Source organism: Peromyscus californicus, unplaced genomic scaffold (assembly GCF_007827085.1).
Source record: "Peromyscus californicus insignis strain IS unplaced genomic scaffold, ASM782708v3 Scaffold_6__1_contigs__length_162567912, whole genome shotgun sequence".
Lineage (NCBI taxonomy): Eukaryota > Metazoa > Chordata > Mammalia > Rodentia > Cricetidae > Peromyscus > Peromyscus californicus.
This window is the reverse complement of record NW_026294584.1, coordinates 13,010,897-13,031,312: the sequence shown is the minus strand read 5'-3', so window position 1 is coordinate 13,031,312 and position 20,416 is coordinate 13,010,897. Positions and strand designations below refer to the sequence as shown.

The 20,416-nt window shown below is 42.2% G+C and overlaps 1 protein-coding gene across 4 annotated transcripts in view; it reads left to right on the top strand.

Annotated features, from left to right (window-relative positions):
- Positions 1–429: 429 nt before the first annotated feature.
- Positions 430–20,416, top strand: part of LOC128099286 (multidrug resistance protein 2) — a 70,009-nt gene continuing 50,022 nt past the window's right edge. The window contains exons 1-9 of one of the 4 annotated variants that reach the window (XM_052721106.1): positions 430–715; positions 1,115–1,185; positions 5,834–5,882; positions 7,411–7,573; positions 11,147–11,204; positions 14,020–14,211; positions 14,870–15,041; positions 16,024–16,148; positions 19,463–19,634. In XM_052721106.1, the coding sequence (XP_052577066.1) occupies positions 1,121–1,185; positions 5,834–5,882; positions 7,411–7,573; positions 11,147–11,204; positions 14,020–14,211; positions 14,870–15,041; positions 16,024–16,148; positions 19,463–19,634 (996 nt within the window). In that variant the 5' untranslated portion in view covers positions 430–715; positions 1,115–1,120. The remainder of the gene's footprint in view (positions 716–1,114; positions 1,186–5,833; positions 5,883–7,410; positions 7,574–11,146; positions 11,205–14,019; positions 14,212–14,869; positions 15,042–16,023; positions 16,149–19,462; positions 19,635–20,416) is intronic. The other 3 variants (XM_052721109.1, XM_052721107.1, XM_052721108.1) reach the window with 3 other exon arrangements.

The window sequence follows — 20,416 nt, the reverse complement described above, 5'->3', positions numbered from 1 at the left end:
AACTTTCCCTGGGGAAAACATGGACATTGATTCCAGAGTTAAAACTTGAAAATACTCTGTACTTTAAAATATCATTTCTGCCCTGAAGTGGCCCATTGTATAGGACTATCGTCCAAGCCAAAAACTGAATAGATGTACTTTAGGAAAATGCCAAACACACTTAAGAAAGGCTTTCACAGAAAAATGTCTACCAGCCTTAAAAACGCAAAAAGAAAGCAATGCTGTCAGAAGGGGATTTCACAGAATAAGCAAGGTCCCTGCTTGCTTTATTGACTACAATAGATCAGCTCCATCAGGTAAAGTATCCTTTTAAGTATGACTCACCAGTGATCCAACGGTGTGCTATCCAGGCATATACACTTCTATATGGAGACTTACCTGAACATGTAGAGACACGTCTATATAAGTGTCTCACTGAGGATTCCAGCTCCCTTCTCCAAAGCTCAGGGAAGCCAGGAAGCACCTTGGTTTCGCAAACTCTCCTGCAGGCTGGCCCAATCCCGCCCACCAGGCTGATTGGCCCTGGGGCCGCGGGGCGGCGGCTGGAGACTACTTTAGTACCAAGCGCTCGGAGGCCCTCGGGCTCCTTCCCGCAGCGGCTCTTGAAGCTCCACTAGGCTGAGGCCGCTGCCCGCATCTTCCCAGGCTCCGCTAAACTCAGGGTCGCTTCTTCCAAATTCCAGGTTTTGGCGGACTTTGCAAAGGAAAGCCGAAGGTGAGGTGGACGGTTTCCTGGAAGGGTCGGCTGCTCGGGATGCCCGAGTCTGGTCCGGGGGAGCAGGAGCCTCGGAAGTCTGTGGGGACCGAGTGGCGACAGCCCCAGTCGCTCCGGGAGTCCCCGACCCGGTGTTTTCGGCGCCAGTCCCGCGCTGTGGATCCTGCTGCCCAGCTCCGAGCAGGGCAGGCCGGCAGGATCCAGAGCCCAGCACCCGGTCCACGTGGGTGACCCGGGAGCTCCCCGGATCCCCGGGGTGAGTTACCTCCAGGCCCGGTCCTGCCAGCATCAGGGCGGGGCTCCTCCTCCCCGCTGGGCTCCTCGCAGGGCAGTGAGGTCAGCCTAGGCTCTGGACCCTGCGGGCAGGTATTTGGCTGATGAACTGTGGTTTCTCCCCAGGTCGTGATGGAGCTTGAAGAGGACCTTAACGGAGGAGCAGACAAGAACTTCTCGAAGATGGGCAAAAAGAGGTAGCCAGATTGTTTCACTTTCATACTTGACATGTCTTGTACATTTGAGCAATTCGTTTGTAGCCTCCAGCACCGCACTAAATGATTAGTGGTTGTTATTTCAGCCTTCAGAAACATAAACCAGCTACTGGAAGGAACTGGCCTGCTTGGAGCAGTCCTTCAGATGTGTGTGACTGACCGAGGCTCCTGATCAGCCTCTAGGCCGGGCCATGGCTCAGATCCGTTAAGTTTTACGAGCTCCGCTTTGTGAGCACTGTTGACTGCTCATGCACCTGAGTTGCTTGTTGGACCCTCTGCTGTGGTCTGATGAACTACACAAACACAGAATGCGGCGTGACAGGGAAACAGAACAAAACAGCATTTAGATTCTTTCAGACTGGTTACCTATACTTCAATTAGAAAAACTGAAAATGTAATTGCTAAGAGAACATAATTATTTTCAGTATATTTTTTTATTACAGTGGACTGCCTGTGACAGGAAATTAAAAACATCACTCATCAGGCTCATTGTTTATAGAAAATTGTAAACTAAGATAATAGGAATTAATAGATATATTAATATTAATAAAAAGTTTTCAGTGTAAGGAAGGTTAAGTACAAAAGAGAAAATAAATTTTATGTTTAAAAATGTGAAATTAGAATAAGAAACTTCAATATGAAGTCATGATTTTTTTTTTTAGTTGTTCACTTTCAGTCCACTGAAATGGATGTTGGAAATAAACACTCTTGGTGCTTTCTGTTAAAGAAAGGGATGCTGTATAGAACAGCTAATTTCAGCCGGATCTAGGACAGAGAAAATACAAAGTGAGCCTGGAGTATCTGATACTAACAATGAATCAGGATTTAATGGACAGGTCAAAGACATAGCAGAACCAGCAAGATGGGTCAGCAGGTAAAGGCAACTCCTTCGAAGCCTGACAAGCCCTCGTTTGAACTGTTTTCAGAACCCACATAGTGGGAGCAGAAACCATCGGCAGGTTGCAAGTCGACCCTGACCGCCAAAGGCACTTGCAGTGGTACATGCCCTCCAATGTGCATGGATCCATGCACAATAAATAAATAAAATGCAAAAAAAAAAAAAAAACCCAAAAAGCCAGATATGCGAGCAGGCTGGAGGAATTTCTACTGGCCTCTGTTGGGGAAGTTTGAACTTCAAAGAAAATAATTGCTCTAAAAGACTTTGAGATGCTAGGTACAATGCCGTTAATGACTCACTGACTGACATTCTGAGAGGAGAGAATGGAATGAGAGGTAAAGCATTCTGTAAACTTCTTTGCAGAAAAATGCAGCTATCTGGAACACACACTACCCATCAGGTGAGGGTTGTCCTAGGGTCGGAGCTATTCAGAGAGGAGAATGTCCTTCCCAGGGAGAGAGTTCCCTCTTAGCAACTTCACCAAGTAATCAGAGGCAGCACAGCTGGTGGTGGTGGTGGCTGGTGGTGGCGGCTGATGGTGTGACTGGTGGTGGTGGCTGATGGTGTGACTGGTGGTGGTGGCTGATGGTGGTGGCTGGTGGTGGCGGCTGGTGGTGGCTGATGGTGGTGGCTGGTGGTGGTGGAGCAGGCTGTGAAGCTGCTCAGCATGTGGTGGGATTTGAGGAGACTGCGCTTGCAAAAACATTTCATCTGAATCCAGCCAGGCTTCTATGTTAGTAATATCTAAGAGAAATATTGTGAGACACATTTGTAGTTTTAAATCCCCCCCTGTCAACATTAAAAAGTAAAGAAATCAAGTTCGGAAAAGTTTTGGGTATCCTAGACATAGTAATTTTTATATATGTAATAAAAATTATGAGTCGGATGACATTCTCTTTCACACTAAGTCCATATTTTTATATTCATATCTCATTTGTGCTCAGCTTGAAACACATATGTCCAACATGTGGTATGTTTTAGAAGGTAATTGCTCAGCATAGCTTAAAGAACTGTGTTTACACACACATGGGCACCTGTGTGTGCACTGGACTTGTTTTTCCCTGAGATAGGATCTTGCTGTGTAGCAAGGTGGAGGCTGTCCACAGACTCACTGTGTACCCCAGGCTGGCCTGGACTTGTAGATCATCCCACCTCCTCTGTCCCTAAGAGCTGAGATTACAGGTTTGTACCACCACTCTTAAGTATATTACATACAAAGTATTGCATGATGTTCAAAGAGGAAGGTAAAGAAAATAGATGGTTTGAATCTACACATATTATTGGTTCTGTCGTGGCTTCAAAGTAGAGAAATTCCTTTTAAATTTTGTTTAGTGGCTCTTATTAAACTGCTTATCAGCACTGATTTTGTTATTATTTATTTATTTTTATGGTTCTGAGAATCTCCTCTAGGATGGTGCCTGGATGAGCCCCTAAGTCATTTTTAAGTTCTAGTTCTGGGAGAGAGAATACAGGTTGTCACCAGTTCTCACTCCTGGTAGATTGCTCAGAACACCCATCATCTCAGAACATAGTGCTCAAAAAGACAAATTGATAGTCAAACATGCTATTATAGAAATTTCATAGATATACATTACAGATAGTACCCTTCCCCTTCAGTACTAGGGACTGAACCCAGGGCCTTGTGCATGCTAGACAAGTCTCTACTACTGAATTATATCTCTGGCCCAGTGATAGGCAAATGCCGTACCCCCGAACTCCATCCTGGCTGAAGTCTCAGAGGTTTGCATCTCCTGTCTCACAGCTCAGTGGTCCAGCAGCAGATTGCCTTCTAAATCTCAGTGTTTGTTCTAGCAACAGGACCTGGGGCAAGTTAAGTAACTCTTCTGCATGTTTCTTATCTGTCAAAGGTCAACAGTGTGCCTTCTTCAGAGTTTTTAATGCATTATTCAAGCTCTTGCCTTGAATGCCACCTCTCGAGTAGCATCAGTGTCAGAGAAGGAAGAAGTAAGGACGAAGCACAGAGCTGGAATGCTTTATGGATTTCTTTTTTCTTGCATCCTAGCTCCAGGGATACTGAAGCTGTCTTAGATGCGCCAGCACAGGACCCATCCTGAGCTTGTGTGTTTGTGTTCATGTTGTACCACTAAAAACTGGACTTTTTTCCCCTTTAAAACTATCTTCTTACTTCATTTAGTACATGAGAAAAAACTTTTAAACTTAAAAGTCTGTGTCAAAGTGATGTTCTTTGTAAAACAGTCTTTCCTAAGATGGGTTTGGTATAGCTTGCCATCCCTGCCGGCAGTGACAGGTGGTGAGAAACGTGGGTTGGAGGTGGAGTTATTTGATTTGCAACTTTGAAGAATAGTTGACTTTTTTACGTGTAAGGGCAGCTTTTTGGCAATTTATAGTTGTTGTTGTTGTTTTTTAAACATGGCTTTTTAAGGCTGCATTTGTTTCCATTACAGTCCACTTAGCACCTCAGATGTCCTTGTAGAATTAGATTTTCTCATAGGGTAATTTAATTACCTTTCAAGTTAGGATACTTGTGTCCAACATCTCATCACTGCTCTCCCTGTAGTAAAGAGAATGATTACAGATACTATCCATAGTGCCAATAAATAAATAAATAAACAAGCAAACTAACTAGCTAAATATATAAATAAATAAATGTATGTCTACATAGTAATTAAACTGTACCTAGACTTACCAAGGAGGTAATTGGGTAGATTAATTCTGGAACATGATTTATTTTCTTTCTCTTTTTTCAAGTAGAGTATCACTGTGCAGCCCAGCTTTTCTTCCTACTTATAATAATCCTGCCTTAGCCAGCTTAGTACTGGAATTATAAATATGCTTTGCCATGCCCAGCCATAATATTCTAATTAGACTAAAATTAACCAAAAAAGGAAAAAAAAATTAGAAAACTCTTTTTTTTTTTTTTTTTTTTTCCGTTTTTCGAGACAGGGTTTCTCTGTGTAGCTTTGCGCCTTTCCTGGAACTCACTTGGTAGCCCAGGCTGGCCTCGAACTCACAGAGATCCGCCTGGCTCTGCCTCCCGAGTGCTGGGATTAAAGGCGTGCGCCACCACCGCCCGGCTAGAAAACTCGTTTTTAATGTGTAGTATTTTATTTGCAAATAAATGTGTGGCTGCGTGTATTCATCACAAAAATTAGAAAACATCTAGCACACAAGAAAATACTCTTATACAAATCCCAACACCTGGGATAGGGGCTGTGGCTCTGTGGGGACAGTGCTTGCTGCATAAGCTTGAGTTTTTGTCTCCAGAACTGATACAAAGCCAGACGTGGTAACGCCTGCCTGTAATACTAACACCCTAGTGGAGAAACGTGAAGTGGAACCTGGAGAATCACTGGAAGTTTGTGGGCCAGCTGGCCTGGCAAATCCAGCGGTGAATAGCAAGAGACCTTGTCTCTAGCAGGGTAGATGGCCAGGAATGACACTCCAGGTTTCCCAGCTCCACACACGCACTATTGCATGTTTGTGTCTCCCCCCCCCCCCACACACACTCATGAGAACACACATGCACACACGCATAAAGCATTAAAAATAGAAATACAATACTCAGTGATAGTAATCATATATTCAAATGTCTAAACTGTATGAACATTTGTATTTGCACTTCCCAAATGGTATCAGACTGTTTGAATGAGTACTGTGTAGACCTGCTTGTCCCAGTTGTCATTAGTTTATAATAGGCTGTTTTCGGAGCATTTTCGTAGCTTTGCATAATCCCTTTGTTGTGTTCTTCAGTAAAAAGGAGAAGAAAGAAAAGAAACCAGCCGTTGGCATATTTGGGATGGTGAGTTTGGGCTGTAGTCATTATTTAAAATACTTACCTCAAGACGGAGATGTTCCACGTGATATAAGGCTTTCTTAGGAAGTATGAAAATGTGGAGGTAAAGTTAGTTGATTGGATTTAGCTTATTTTCAGAAGAATGCTAATCATAATTTGCCAGGTACTGAACCTCAGCAGCTTCCCTTCCTGGCTTAGATTTCAGTTTTTTTTCCAAATTAGTTAGTTATGTTGCTAGTGATCTTTTACCTATATTTTTCTTGATGGTCATTGCCAGCCAGTAGAGGAAAGCTGCTGTATCACATGCCATCGCTTTGGTACTGTTTACAGCAGGGGCCTGCTGTGTGTGTAGGAAAAATGGCTTCAGACTCCTGACCCTTCTACCACCTGCCTTCTGGGTGCTGGGATTACTGTTGTATCACTGCACTTGAAAACATGCCATCCTTCAAGGCCCTGGACTCCTGGGTGCTGGGATTACCATGGTATACCACCATGCTTGATAACATGCCATCCTTCAAGGCTCTGAATTCCTGGCAGGTTTGACTCAAAGTCCTATGTATCCATGTTTGAAGAGTTTATCTAAATTTTTTTTTATTATTAATAAAATTCAAAGTCAAATATCGGGGTAAAAACCTTATTGATCGGAGAAGCCACCAGTGACCTTCGCTCTTCATCCAAGAGGGCCCTCGACTCTTTCTAAACCCTCCCTACTACTTCTTGTGCCTCTCTGTATGTATCCTGGGTCCTCTGGTCAGCTCGTCACTAACTCCGCCCCTGATTAAAGGTTAAACTTTATTGGCAGTCTCGGAGTGTCAGTGTGAACAAATTTTCCGCAACACACATTAATAAAGGTCATGGTGGATTATCGGTTCCTAGGATTTAGCAGCCAGGTGTCTTCTCTCTCTTCAGTTAAATCTGGAAATGTTTAGTTGTGTGGAGAAAGGTATTTCTCCTCAGTGGTTGTAATTTCAGTCACAGTGTCTGCTAATGTTAGCCACCACAGAATGAGAATGATTTCTATCTTTTCAAAATACGATTTTTCTGCTATCATCTTTTTGGAAACTTTAAAAATTATCATCAGATATTACAGAAGAAAAGACACACTGAATTCAGTATGAAAAATTACTACATGGGCTGAAGAAATGGCTCAACTGTTAAATGCACTTGATGCTCTTACAGAGAGAGGACTGGAGTTCAATTCCCAGCACCCACATCAGACAACTCTCCACCACCTAGAACTCCAGCTCTATGGGATCTTATGCTCTTTTCTGGCCTTTGACGGCACTCACATTCATGTGCCCCCACACACAAATAGATACACACACACACATATACATGTAAATAAAAGTAAAAATAAATTAAAAAAAAATTGGTACAGCCCCGGTGAGATTATTGTCAAAGTTCATCAGAGGGAGAGGGGAGCTGGGTGTGAGCCAGCAGAGTGACCATCTGAAGAGTGCTTGAATCTGGAGTCTGTTTTGGAGCGCCACCTATGGGTCCATGTGCTCACTGCCTATGCTCTACTTCCTACTAGTTTCGCTATGCGGATTGGCTCGACAAGCTACTCATGGTTCTGGGGACGCTGGCTGCTGTTATCCATGGGACTTCACTTCCGCTCTTGATGCTGGTGTTTGGACACATGACGGATAGTTTTACAAAAGCAGAAACCACTATTTCACCAAACATTACTAATCAAAGTAAGGATTATTTGTGGTACCGAATTTATTGGAATTTTGCAAATAACATTCACTTGACATACCACTTGCAGGGCCTTTACTAAATATACAGTGTTGTGTTCTGTGCACTGAAGGGGGAGGGTCAGAGCTCTAGCTCATGTTTGTACTGAATTTGAGAAGAGAATGTTTGTGGGCACTAGAACATCCAAGAGAAGTGTTGGCAGAGATCCGCAGGAAAGGAAGGAGCTCTGTGAAGTCAGAAATGGCTTTGGAAAGCGTCAGGAGGAAGTACAGGAATGTAATCTGAACTGTGAGTGGTGAGCTGCAATAGTTACGAGAGTCCGTGGCTGTGAGTGTAAGTGAGGAGTTCAGGATGAGGCTGATGCTTTTAGCCTGAGAAACTGGAAGGACAAGGTTACTCTCAAATGAGATGAGGAAGAGGAAGGGGCAGTTTTGGGTGTTGTCATGGGTTGGCCTGTCAGAAAGCAGATCCAGGCAGGATTGGAGAACTAAATGAGGTCTGAGACAGTTGTTTATGAGAGAGACGGAGAGGGTCAGGGTGAGGGAGAGAGGGAGAGAGGAAGGGAGGGAGGGAGGGGGGGGAGAGAGAGAGAGAGAGAGAGAGAGAGAGAGAGAGAGAGAGAGAGAGAGAGAGAGAGAGAGGGAGAAGTGCAGGATGGGAAAAGTAATGCTTTTGTTCTTGAGGAATAAGAAATTGGGAAGTGATATTTGAAAGAGAGTGAAGAGATTTAGAGAGATCCTCTCTGAAGGACAAATGCAGTGAGCAGAGGAATGCTTACTCAGCGTAGAGCCACAGCAGTGCAGCTACAGTAACAGGTGGAATGTGGATGAGTGTCAGGATCTGAAGGCAGGTGGATGAGGAACTGGGAATCTGCATGTTTTCTGCTAGTTGGTAGATCCTCCTGTCTACCAGGGACATGTTTCAAGACTGTCCTGTGGATGCCTGAAACCATAGAGAATACTGAACTCTGCATATATTTACAGTGTATTTCTAATACATGCATACCAATGGTAAAGTTTAATTTATAAATTAATTAAATTATGATAAGAGATTAATGACTTGATAAGAGATTAATGACAATAACTGGTAAAAACAACAAATACAACAATGAGTGAGCTATTGAAATACTTTGCCTCCATCTAACACAAACGCCCTTGACTCAGGGGACACAGGTTGCTAGGTCAGAGCTTCAGTTTTCCAGTCACTGTTGGTCATGCGGAGATTGAGTTAAAGTAAACTATAGGAAGACTTACAGTTCAGTTTGTACTCAGTAAACATGCTGGCGGGTTATAGTTATGTATTTAGGGGTGTGTGTGTGTGTGTGTGTGTGTGTGTGTGTAATTAATGAAAAAAGAGGCCAGGAATTTGAAAGACAGCAAGTAGGATTTGGGAGGGTTTGGAGGAAAGGGAAGGAGGGATATGATGTAATTATACTATAATCTCAAAAAGAAAAACAAAAAAATAAAGTTGGCAATGCCTATATGAGAATACCTTTGATAACTCAATGATACTCTTAGCTTACACGGATCCTTTTCTTATTCATTTTAATTCCTGTGAGAGATGATATTCAGGTGGACATGTGGAGCTATAGTTTTGGGAGGCTGTGAGCTGCACAGTGTGGGTTCTGGGAACTGACATTGGGTCCTCTGTAAGAACAGTTAACACTATTCCCCGAGCCATTGCCTCATCTCTGGACTTTTAAAATTTGATATTAGAGACCAAACCCTTCGCTTTATACATCATTTGAACTTATTTTTGAGGTGCTGAGAATTGAACTTATGGCCTCACAGACACTAGGCAAGTGCTCTCCCACTGGGCTTATCTTCCTAGCCTGATATTTGAATTAAGTCTATGATAAACACTGAATCCTTTCCCAAGAAATATGCATCAATATCCAAACCAATTTGCAGTGTGTTGGACCCTTTGCTGATTTTTTCATGGGTCCTGGGGTCCACTTTGTGTTTCTGAAGAATGCATTGTTTATCCTGATTTAGAACTCTAGCCATTTTGTGAATGTGATGGCCTAGACTACAGAGCTTCCTTGTTTACTAATTGCTCAAGGAGGCCCAGGTTCTAGAGGCCTTTACACAAAACATGGTCAGATAGCTGTGTAAAGACTTAAGTGGGGCCATCCTTGTCGCTGCTACCACGGTCCCCTTGTGAGCTCTTCGACACCCTGCCTGCTCTCAGCATAGACTTGGCCGTACTGTTCTATTGTGAGGTCTGATTTCTTAACATTCTACTCCCGTCTCTCTTTATCTGGATATTAAAATCTTTCCAGCCTTTCTCTCATACTCTGATGACTGAGTGTCAGGAAATTCTCTAGCTCTGCCACTGTGTGTGTGTGTGTGTGTGTGTGTGTGTGTGTGTGTGTGTGTGTGTGTGTGTGTGTATGTACAAAGCTTAACCACCAGGAGCTTTCTGTAGTCTCTGAATTCACATCTCTACATGAACCAAGTGCTATCTACAGGTAGGCCTAGATAAAAGCTGTTGTGTTTTCAGTGTGTGCTTCTGATACTGCCAGGACACACAGAAGCCTAATGACATCCAGGAAATTAAAGAAACGACAGTGAATTGGTGTCGGATAGGACTAAAGACTAGACAATACGTGAGTTGAAGGGGGGTTAAGTCCTGCACGGGATATGGAGAAAGGTCAGGGGACACAGAAGCTCACCCAGTCTTCACACATGTCCATATTGCTCACATTGCAACTCATCCTTTTTCTCCCTTTCCCTCCCTCTACTTGACTTCCACACATACTATAATCTTATATTTTGCAATGACTGCAGGATTTGAAGTGTGCCTTTTGTTGACCTAGCAGTCTTGATATGATAATTTTTCCTATACCATATTTGCCATATTTTCACATATATGTACACATATGCTTATGCAGTGTTATTTGTCTGTGTATCAAACCCAGAGCATAGTGTTTGCTAGGTAAATACACTCACTGAGCAATGTTCCCAATAACAGTATGATATTAGAAACAACCAAAATGAATGTAAACTTAGAATTGATACAAGCATACAGTGTCAGGAAAAATTGATACTGAATGTAGACCAAGATTCACATTTTTTTTTTAAGTTTTGCATGTGAATTTGACAGCATATACACAAAAATATTGAACGGTAGTTATTGGTGTCTGTGTGAATGGTTAAAGTTTTGGAGTTTCTAATGTATTTGGTTCAGACAGTTAGCTCTTCCTAACATTGGATATATTCTGTTCTTCATGATAATTTTGAAATAACAATAAAAGTAGAGAAATGCAGGGTTAGTGTTTAAATCTGGGCTCAAGTGTTCAGTCGCATTGGTATTTATTTGTCACAGTGGGTTTCTTCTTGAAAATGACCGTCACTTCGTGTAGACTTTGTGTAGCTGCGCATGGCAGCAGAGAGGTGTTTGAACGGATGTCATTAACACTGGGACGGAAACCAAATTAAATTGAACTGAATCGCTTGGTTCTGGTTTTGTATAGAGTTTCAAGTGAAATGAGTTTGGTTTACTTTATATGCTTATTTTTACTGGGGTCCAAAGAGCCATAAATGGGCCAGCTCTGTTTTCTGGTTGTCTAGGTGAAACCAACGGTACTCAGATCAGCAGCAGCGGCGATCTGGAGGAAGACATGGCCACGTAATTCCACACTTGCTTTATTCTTTCGTTAATCTTTATAATGATCTATAAAATTTCTCACTCATATAATATGATTTGAAGTTGAATTAAAAATCATTGTCTAATTTATTACTTGTATATATTGTATATAGTCATTGTACTTTTGTATATAGTTTTTCTTTTGTTAGTTATAACCTTTTTCTTTTTTTTCCTTTTTATTAAAATAGAAAAGGGGAAAAAAAAAAAAAAAAAAAAAAAAGAAACAACACAAATGGGGGGGGCGTTGGGGGGAAGGTGAGGGGGACGGGAGGGGGGAGAACAAGGGAATCCGTGACCAATATGTAGAACTGAATTGTATTGCAAAATAAATTAAAATAAATTAAAAAAAAAAAAAAAAAAAAAAAATCATTGTCTATAGCTTTGTAATTATTAGTGTGCTTCTTGCACAGTATCCCTAGTAATAATTATAATAATATTGGCTAGCGAGGAAATTTTAAACTCAGCATTTAATTATAAATAATGAAATAAAACATCCTAGAATAACTGGGTGGTGGTATCACATGCCTTTTATCCCAGCACTCCAGAAGCAGGCCGATCTCTGTAAGATCGAGGCCATCCTGGTCTACAAATCGAGTTCCAGGACAGCCAGAGCTGTTACACAGAGAGACCCTATCTTTAAAAACAAACAAATAAAAAACTCCAAAAAACTAAAAGCAAAAAAAATCCTAGAATAAATAAACATTTGATTTTGACCTTAACTTACCTTGGGAAAATATTTTGTAAATTATTACATGCTTTGAAATTTGTTCTGAGAATATCTTTGAACAAATGTGCAAGGATCCATGAGGATATTCAGATTACGTGATTCTACATTATCCTATGAATGCTTTGACATGTTTAAAGGAAGGGGAGACACTTGATCATATTTGAACGATAAGACGCAAACACTCTAAATGCTATTGTAGAGAGGCATTATTTTTATATAGTGACAACTACAAGTCCCTCTTTTTCTTTCTTCTTTTTTTGAGATGGGTCTGACCTCTTGATGTAGCCCAGGCTGCCCTCAAGCTTGCGCCAGCCCTTCTGCCTCAGCCTTCCAAGTGCTGGGATTACAGGTTTAAGCAACAATGCCCAGTTAACAGCAACATCTTGATTGTTTGAAATACATTACCAAGGCTAGGAATGGTGATGCCTCTTAGCACTGTGAAAGCACTGGCAGGAAGCTTGTGAGATTGAGGCTAGCCTGGGCTCCATAGCAAGACCCTGTTTTTTTTTTGTTTTTTTTTTTTAAATAGCTAAAAAGCAGAAATAAGTGAACAAATGAGTAAAACTAAACATCTTACAGGTTGTTCCCTAAATATAAGTTACACTTGTTAAATGGGGTTACTCTTGCTATATCATTAGCACATGAAAAACAATTATAGACTCACCTATTAATGAGAAGCATTCTAGTTGTGCTATATCTTTTTGTAAGTTATATGATGTAATGGGGTGTGATATGTTAGCAGGATCCTGGTAGGTTGAGCGCAGAGCTGTGAACATCACACCAGAGACTCTCTTACTTTAAATAACCATTTTGATGCTTCCCATGACACACTGCAATTTCCAGAAGATAACAAGTAGAACTTCTCTTTTTGAAGATGGGGAAATCGGTACCCTGTATTTCACGCTGGAAGCTTTGCCTTTTATCTAAATATTAACTGATTGAAGAAGCCTAAGGTTTGCTTTAGTGAATGTGAAGACTCAGAATAAGGGAACATGAGTTCACCTTTTCCTTAGTTTAATTTGAAGGCTTTCGTGCTCTTTGATTCCTTAAACATTTTATGGTTGTTCAAAATGACAAATTGGGCAGATACAAATACTGTTAATTTTCATCTGTCACTTATCAGCTGAGGTCTTCAGTAGTTCAAAGGGACAGGAATCACTTCTATGTTGTTGTTTTTGCCCTTTTGCTCTTTTGGGGGGCCTGCCACCCAGCTCCCAAATAAATCACACACGGAGGCTTATTCTTAAATATAAATGCCCAGACTTAGCTTGTCTTGTTTCTTTCCAGTTTTCCTTACCTTAAATTATCCCATCTACCTTTTGCCTCTGGGCTTTTGTCTCTCTCTTACTTCTGTAAATCTTACTCTAACTCTGTGGCTGGCTGTGTAGCTGGGTGGCTGGCCCCTGGAGTCCTCCTCCTTCTCTGCCTCCTAGATCTCTCCTCCCAGTTTTCTCCTTCTATGTATTCTCTGCCTGCCAGCCCTGCCTATCCTTGCTCCTGCCTTGCTGTTGGTTGTTCAGTTCTTTATCAGACCATCAGGTGTTTTTGACAGGCACAGTAACACAGCTTCACAGAGTTAAACAGAAGCAACATAAACAAAAAAAGGTAACACACCTTACAATAATATTTCCCAACACTTCTATCCCTGGTTTCCACTTTCAGACAAATCCTGTGATATGTCCCTTGACAAGCAGAGACTCATTAATTGATGCTGATATAATAGAATTAGGACTACAAGGCCATGTCTCAATAGACTGCCAGTATAACGAGTCTCACCTCCATTTTACTAGCTAGAAAACTGGGGCCCAAGATGTTACGCATCCTGCCTGAGTTTACAAGGTAGTTAAGTGAAGAGCTGGGATTTGCCCCTGTGCACCAGCCACTGTTAGCGGTTCCTCTATATTAGTGCAGACATGGGCGGATGCTGACAGTTACAGCTCTGCCCCTCACAACCCCTTCTTGTTTGTTAAGGATGGTGGGATACCCAGAGAGCTGAAGGAGTAAGACTCAGTTGTGTGCAGAGAGCAGGACTGATTAGGAAACAGCATGTACAGTGTTCTTGTTTTTCAGGTACGCCTACTATTACACGGGGATTGGTGCTGGCGTGCTCATAGTTGCCTACATCCAGGTTTCATTTTGGTGCCTGGCAGCTGGAAGACAAATACACAAAATTAGACAGAAGTTTTTTCATGCTATAATGAATCAGGAGATAGGCTGGTTTGACGTGCATGACGTTGGGGAGCTCAACACCCGACTCACAGAGTGAGTACCTAGTTTTAGCTGATGTCAGATACGGTCTTGTTCTTACTTCAGTGGAGTAGACTGTCAGTGCATCCCTGAGCAGAGTAGCGCCCTTGTGAGCAGTTCCCGTGTCTTACACGGCTTCTTGTTCACAGTACCCTGGCAGGAATGGGGGTGGAGCTCCTTGACTGGCAGAGTCAAGAAACATGCAGAGAGTGAGCACAGCTGTGATGTGCAGCAAGCAACAATATGGCCTGTCCATGCAGCCTCTGACTGCCATCCTGCCAGGGCTCCTTGGTGTCTTGTCCATCCAGCCTCTGACTGCCATCTTGCCAGGGCTCCTTGGTGACCTGTCCATCCAGCCTCTGACTGCCATCCTGCCAGGGCTCCTTGGTGTCCTTGGAAAACACTGGAAAGAAGGAAGGAGCTCCTGTCTGTCTGTCATTTCACAGTGGATTGTCTTAAACATCCTGTGTCTGTATTCTGAGGCCATGCTGGCCATAGGAAGCTGTTAATGACAAAATCTAGGGGAAACAGATAGCTTGTCAAATGAAATATATGTATACAATGGTTGTAGACATATTAATTTACATCAGAATCAGTGATACAATATAAAACTGGCTAATTTCTGTGTTTGCAAATCTGACATTATTTGTAACACAATCTCTTTCTTCTTCAGTGATGTCTCCAAAATCAATGATGGAATTGGTGACAAAATTGGAATGTGCTTTCAGTCCATAACCACATTTCTAGCTGGTTTTGTTGTAGGATTTATAAGTGGTTGGAAGCTAACCCTTGTCATTTTGGCTGTCACTCCTCTGATTGGATTGTCATCTGCTATGTGGGCCAAGGTAGGTAAATCCACATTTCAGAGTCCTCCCCAGAACCCCACGGGAGGGTCTTAAACCACGGCAGCCCTGATTGTGAGTTTGGTCCTTGCTTTAGGCTTCCATTTTAACAAGGGGCAAGCTAAGCTGATCCAGACCCACTGAGCTCTTATTTGGGGAAAGGGTAAGAAGGAAGGGGACCTTGTATGTTTCCCACCTTCGTAGAAAAGACGTGCTGAACTGGGAAGATCTGTGCTCGGTAGAGGACAGCGCCTTGTCCCCTGTGAAGTGTCAGCTGTGTACGGGTGTCCCTCCCGTGTCTGCACGGCCCTCCAGCGTTTGGAGGACTTACTGTCACTCTCCAGGGAGCGACCTCAGGTCATCAGGCTGGAGTTGTACTTTTACCCAACAAGCTATCATGGCAGCCTTTGCCAGCCTCAAAGCTTAATTGATTTTCCTGTTCAGTAGAACATTGAACAGTTAGGTTCAAACGCCTCGTGTCAGAACGGGATAAATTAAAATGTTTTAGAATACCTTGTGGATAGATGAGGAAAAGGGAAAGCAACATAATCTGTGAGGTCTACACATCACTTCAGTTCCCGGGCCCTTCGTTTTACACCCTGCACATGTCTTAGATTCTCAGATTGTGAGCTCTATTCCAACATAGATGCACTACTAGTTTGAGAAGCTGTTTCCTGCTGTGGACTTGAGGCTGTCTCCTTAACTCAGGCATGAAGGAAGAGCAGAAGGGTCTCAGGCATGTCAGGCACCTGACCCAGAAGTCCCTTTGTATCCAGGGTTCTCTTCCTTGCCCATACATTGTGTCAGCTAGAGGGCACTGGTAGGGAAACCATTATACTTTTTCTCTCCCCAAAGATACCTGACATTCAAAGATCATGCTCTTTGTACGATTTCTGTATAAGCAACATTTTTATATCTATTTTTTTACTCTGCAGAAGATAGATTTGTTGAGCATTTTTAATGATTTAAGATTGCACTTTGACAGGTATTGACTTCATTTACTAATAAGGAACTCCAGGCTTATGCAAAAGCTGGAGCAGTTGCTGAAGAAGTCTTAGTGGCCATCAGAACTGTGATTGCATTTGGAGGACAAAAGAAAGAACTTGAAAGGTTTGAGTTTCTTTTGCTACAAATTTAAAATTCAGTGTTATTGCTAATATTCTGCAAAGTTGCAGTTCTAATTATGCTTTCCTAATGTATGCCTTCAGAAAAAGGGATATATATGTTCTGTTTGCTTTTTGAAATATGTTTGAAAGCCTGTTTTCATTCTTATAGAAGAAAGGGATGGTACAAAAACTACAAGTAAGGAAGTATCTGGTACACAGACACCAGTTTGGAGGGATAAAAGACCCTATGAGAGTTACAGAAATATTTTTTTAGAGAGACATAATATGCTTTGATAGGGCTGAAGAGATCTTTTAGTTGTTAAGAGGGCATACTGCTCTTAGGGAGGACCTGAGTTTCTATGGGGCTCAACCACCTGTAACTCCAGCCCCAGGGGACCTGATGCCCTTTTTGGGCCTCCAGGGGCATCTTTGCTCATATGCACATACACACTCTGTGGTGGTTTGAAGGAAAATGGCTCCCAAAGGGAGTGGCACAATTAGGAGGTGGGGACTTGTTGGAGGAAGTGTGTCACTGTGGAGGTGGGCTTTGAGATCTCATATATGCTGAAGTCACACCCAGTGTCTCAGTTCACTTCCTGTTGCCTGCTGATCAAAGTTGTAGAATTCTCAGCTCCTTTTCTAGCACCATGTCTGCCTGCAAGATGATAATGGACTAAACTTTTGAAGTGTAAGCTACCCAATTAAATGTTTTTCCTTTATAAGAGTTGTTGTGGTCATGGTGTCTCTTCACAGCAATAGAAACCCTAACCAACACCCCCCCCCCCACACACACACAAACATAGTCATTGAAAAATGCTTTGATAAAAGAAATGTACTGAGGATTATGAGGAGGGGATATTTAAATATGATCAAGGAATGTCTCTTAGAGGAGATTTCAATTAGCATGAGACCTGAGAGATGAGAGTAAGTCTCCTGTAGTGAGGGTGGGGATGGGGTCTGGGATAGCAAGTCATCTAAGTCTCCCAACATGGCAAAACCTTCAGTATGTCTTGGGATATGATATCACAAAGCTTCTACTAAAGCAGTCCATCCCACTTTCCCTTCAAAATATCCATGTGGGAGGAAACCAGCTCATTTGGAATGGAAATTTAACCGCAATTGTGAATGCATTTAATTCAGTAATCAGAATAGTTTCATTAAGTTTTTAACAGTTTTTTTTCTTTCTATGTGTCTTTCGAACGTGTTTCCTTCTGAATACAGAAACATTTGACTTTCGTGGAGCACTGATTTTTGATTGTTGGATTTACTTCCTGAGTGAGTCCTATTCTGAGAGTCCTTAATTAGGCTCATATGTTCAAGTATATGCCCTTTATTTCTCCAGCAGTTTCAAATCTGCCAGTCTTATGTTTAGACCATTGTGTTCTGGAAAATTTTGTTTCTCCTTCAATGATGATAGGTAGTTTTTCTGAGTATAATAGTCTTGGCTATTAGCAGTGTTCTTTCAGAATTTGAACTACATCACTCCAAGCCCTTCTGGTTTTAAAGATTTCTCTGGGAAAATCAGCTGTTATTCTGATTGTTCTGTCTTTGTATGTGATTGGCCTTTTTTCCCTGCAGCTTTCACTTCCCTTTTTTTCACCCTTTCTATGTTTTAACTATAACTCGACATGGGGAATTTCTTTTCTGGTCCTGACTTTTATGTGTTCCAGCATGTTTTAAAAAAATAAAAAGAAGTTAAAAAATTATCAATGTCTTTGAGACTGAATGACACGATTCCTTTACCTTGATTCACGTCCTGCTAGACCATCCTCTGCATTAGCCAGTCTCTTGGTAAGACTTGCCACTTGCCTTTGGATTTGACTTACTGAGTTTTGTGTTTTGAGCATCATTTTGGTTTGATTTTTCTTCAGTATTTCTGTCATTATTGAATTCTATTTCCATATCTTGAATTGACTTCTACAAGTGTTTACATGTTCTCTTTAAAGTCTGTGAATGTGATTATAGTCATATTTTATAATTCTTTGTTTGGAATTTGAGCTCAGTCCCTGTCAGTGCCATCCCTTCCCATGAGATTGGTAATTTTTGGAGGGTGTGTGCTGTCTTGGATTTTCATCCAGTTTTTGGTTTCGTGTTGGGATTCGTCCATCTGGAGTTACTTTGTTAGCAGAAGTTGGTTTTTTTCTGAATCACCTTTCTTTGGTGAAAGTTGACCCAGCATTTGTAATTGAGGTGTTGTGGATCCGGTCACTCCCAGGGGTGTCCTTCCTATCAGTTTGTTCCGGTAGGAAAGACAATGAGTAGGCTTGGTAGCTTAGTGAAGCTTGTGTGTCCCTGGCATGCTGGCAGAGTGCAGTTAGGAAAGAGAATGAGTAGGCTTGGTAGCTTAGTTAAGCTTGTGTGTCCGTGGCGTGCTGGCAGAGTGCAGCTCCATAGCTCTGTTCTTCTGTGAGATGGAAGCCTGATCCAGGCTCCTTCCCTCGGAGCCTGTGGCTCTTGGCCGCCTCACCTCCGGGCCAGTCTGGGCCCCCTCTGTGACGTGCTGTCATTTGGTGCCTGCAGCTTCCCTGGCCTGTTCCTACTATATAGTCATAAGCCAAATTAATTTTTGTAGATCAGTGACTTTAAAATTCACATCTATAGAAATAAGATAGCGCGTTCGGCTTGTTTGTTTCTAAGAGAGAGCCCTTTGCTGTGTGGCCCTGGCTGGTCTGGCGCTCTCAGTCTTCCTGTACCCCCAAGTGAGCAAACTGTCCTTAAAGCTTTCTTCAGGTCCGGAGCTTTGAATAGCTTTTTGATGCTACGAATTTCTAGCATTCTATCCCCAGTTCCTTAACTCTGTGCGCCTCCTCCTTCCTCCTCCTCCTCCTCCTCCTTTGTTCTTCATCCCCTTCTTTCTTCTCGTTTTCTAAATTCTTCATTCTTCCGCCTTTTTATCTTCCTTCTCCTCCAGCCTCCTCCTCCACCGTTACCCTGAATCTCTCCTTCTCCCATCCTCCGTCCCGAGCAGGACAGGCTGGCCTTGAACTTGTGGTCCTCCTGCTTCAGTCTCCTTAGTGCTAGGGTTATAGGCAGAGCTGCCGTGACCAGCGGTTTTCCCTGTGTGTGTGCAATAATATGTGCTTTTGATATTTTTCATTATTTCACAATTACTAAGGCCAGAAAGGGTTTAAGCCTCAGCGTACTGTTCAGTGAAGGAATAAAATAATAGTACATCTTAGGGGCAATGTATGGAGAAAAGAAGAAAGCACATGTAGTGAAGGGCTGGTGTGTTCCAACTGTCAACCAGCTGCCTTGTTACATTAACATACTTCCTCCACGCTTATGAGAACATGTAATGATCTCTGGTTTTTCTTCCAGGTACGATAAAAATTTAGAAGAAGCTAAAAATGTTGGAATAAAGAAAGCGATCACAGCCAACATTTCCATAGGTATTGCCTACCTACTGGTGTATGCAGCGTATGCACTGGCGTTCTGGTACGGGACCTCCTTGGTCCTCTCAAATGAATACTCTGTTGGACAAGTGCTTACTGTAAGTAATACGTGGTTTATAAAAGGATTCACTGAAAATGCCATTTAAATTAAGTCGTTTTAATTTAACCTTAGAAGAATGTGTTTTGAAACCCATTAAATACTATAAAGAAACATTCATTCAGTCACTAGGTTCAAGAGTGGATCCAAAATCAATATTGTTGTCTTTCTTACAGATGCCTTAAAAAACTTATTCTTTATGTGTCAATGTTGCATTAAAGAATTTAAAAAAAAAGTCTTCCTCTTGGAGCATTATAAACCAATGTCTTAGTCACTGTACCATTGCTGTGAACAGACTCCATGACCAAGGCAACTCTTATAAAAGAGAGCATTTAATTGGGGGCTTGCTCACAGTTTCAGAGGTTATCATCATGGCGGGGAGCATGGCGGCACACATGGTGGGTGCTGGAGAAGTAGTTGAGGACTATATCCTGATCTGAAGGCAGAGACAGAATGACAGACAGACAGAGAGAGACAGAGAGACAGAGACACACACAGAGAAATGAGTCTAGCTAGCATAGGCTTTTAAAACCTCAAAGCCCACCCCCAGTGATAGACTTCCTCTAACAAGGTCAAACCTACTCCAATGAGGCCACATCTCCTAACCCTTAATAATCTTATCAAAGAGTTCCACTCCCTGGTGACTAAGCATTCAAATACATGAGCCTATTGGGGCCATTCTTATTCAAACCACCACAACTAAGAATGAGACTGTTGGTTTTATGCGGTGCTTTTACCCTGCAAGGAAAAGTCATGAGGCACAACAAAACCCACTATGAGAGT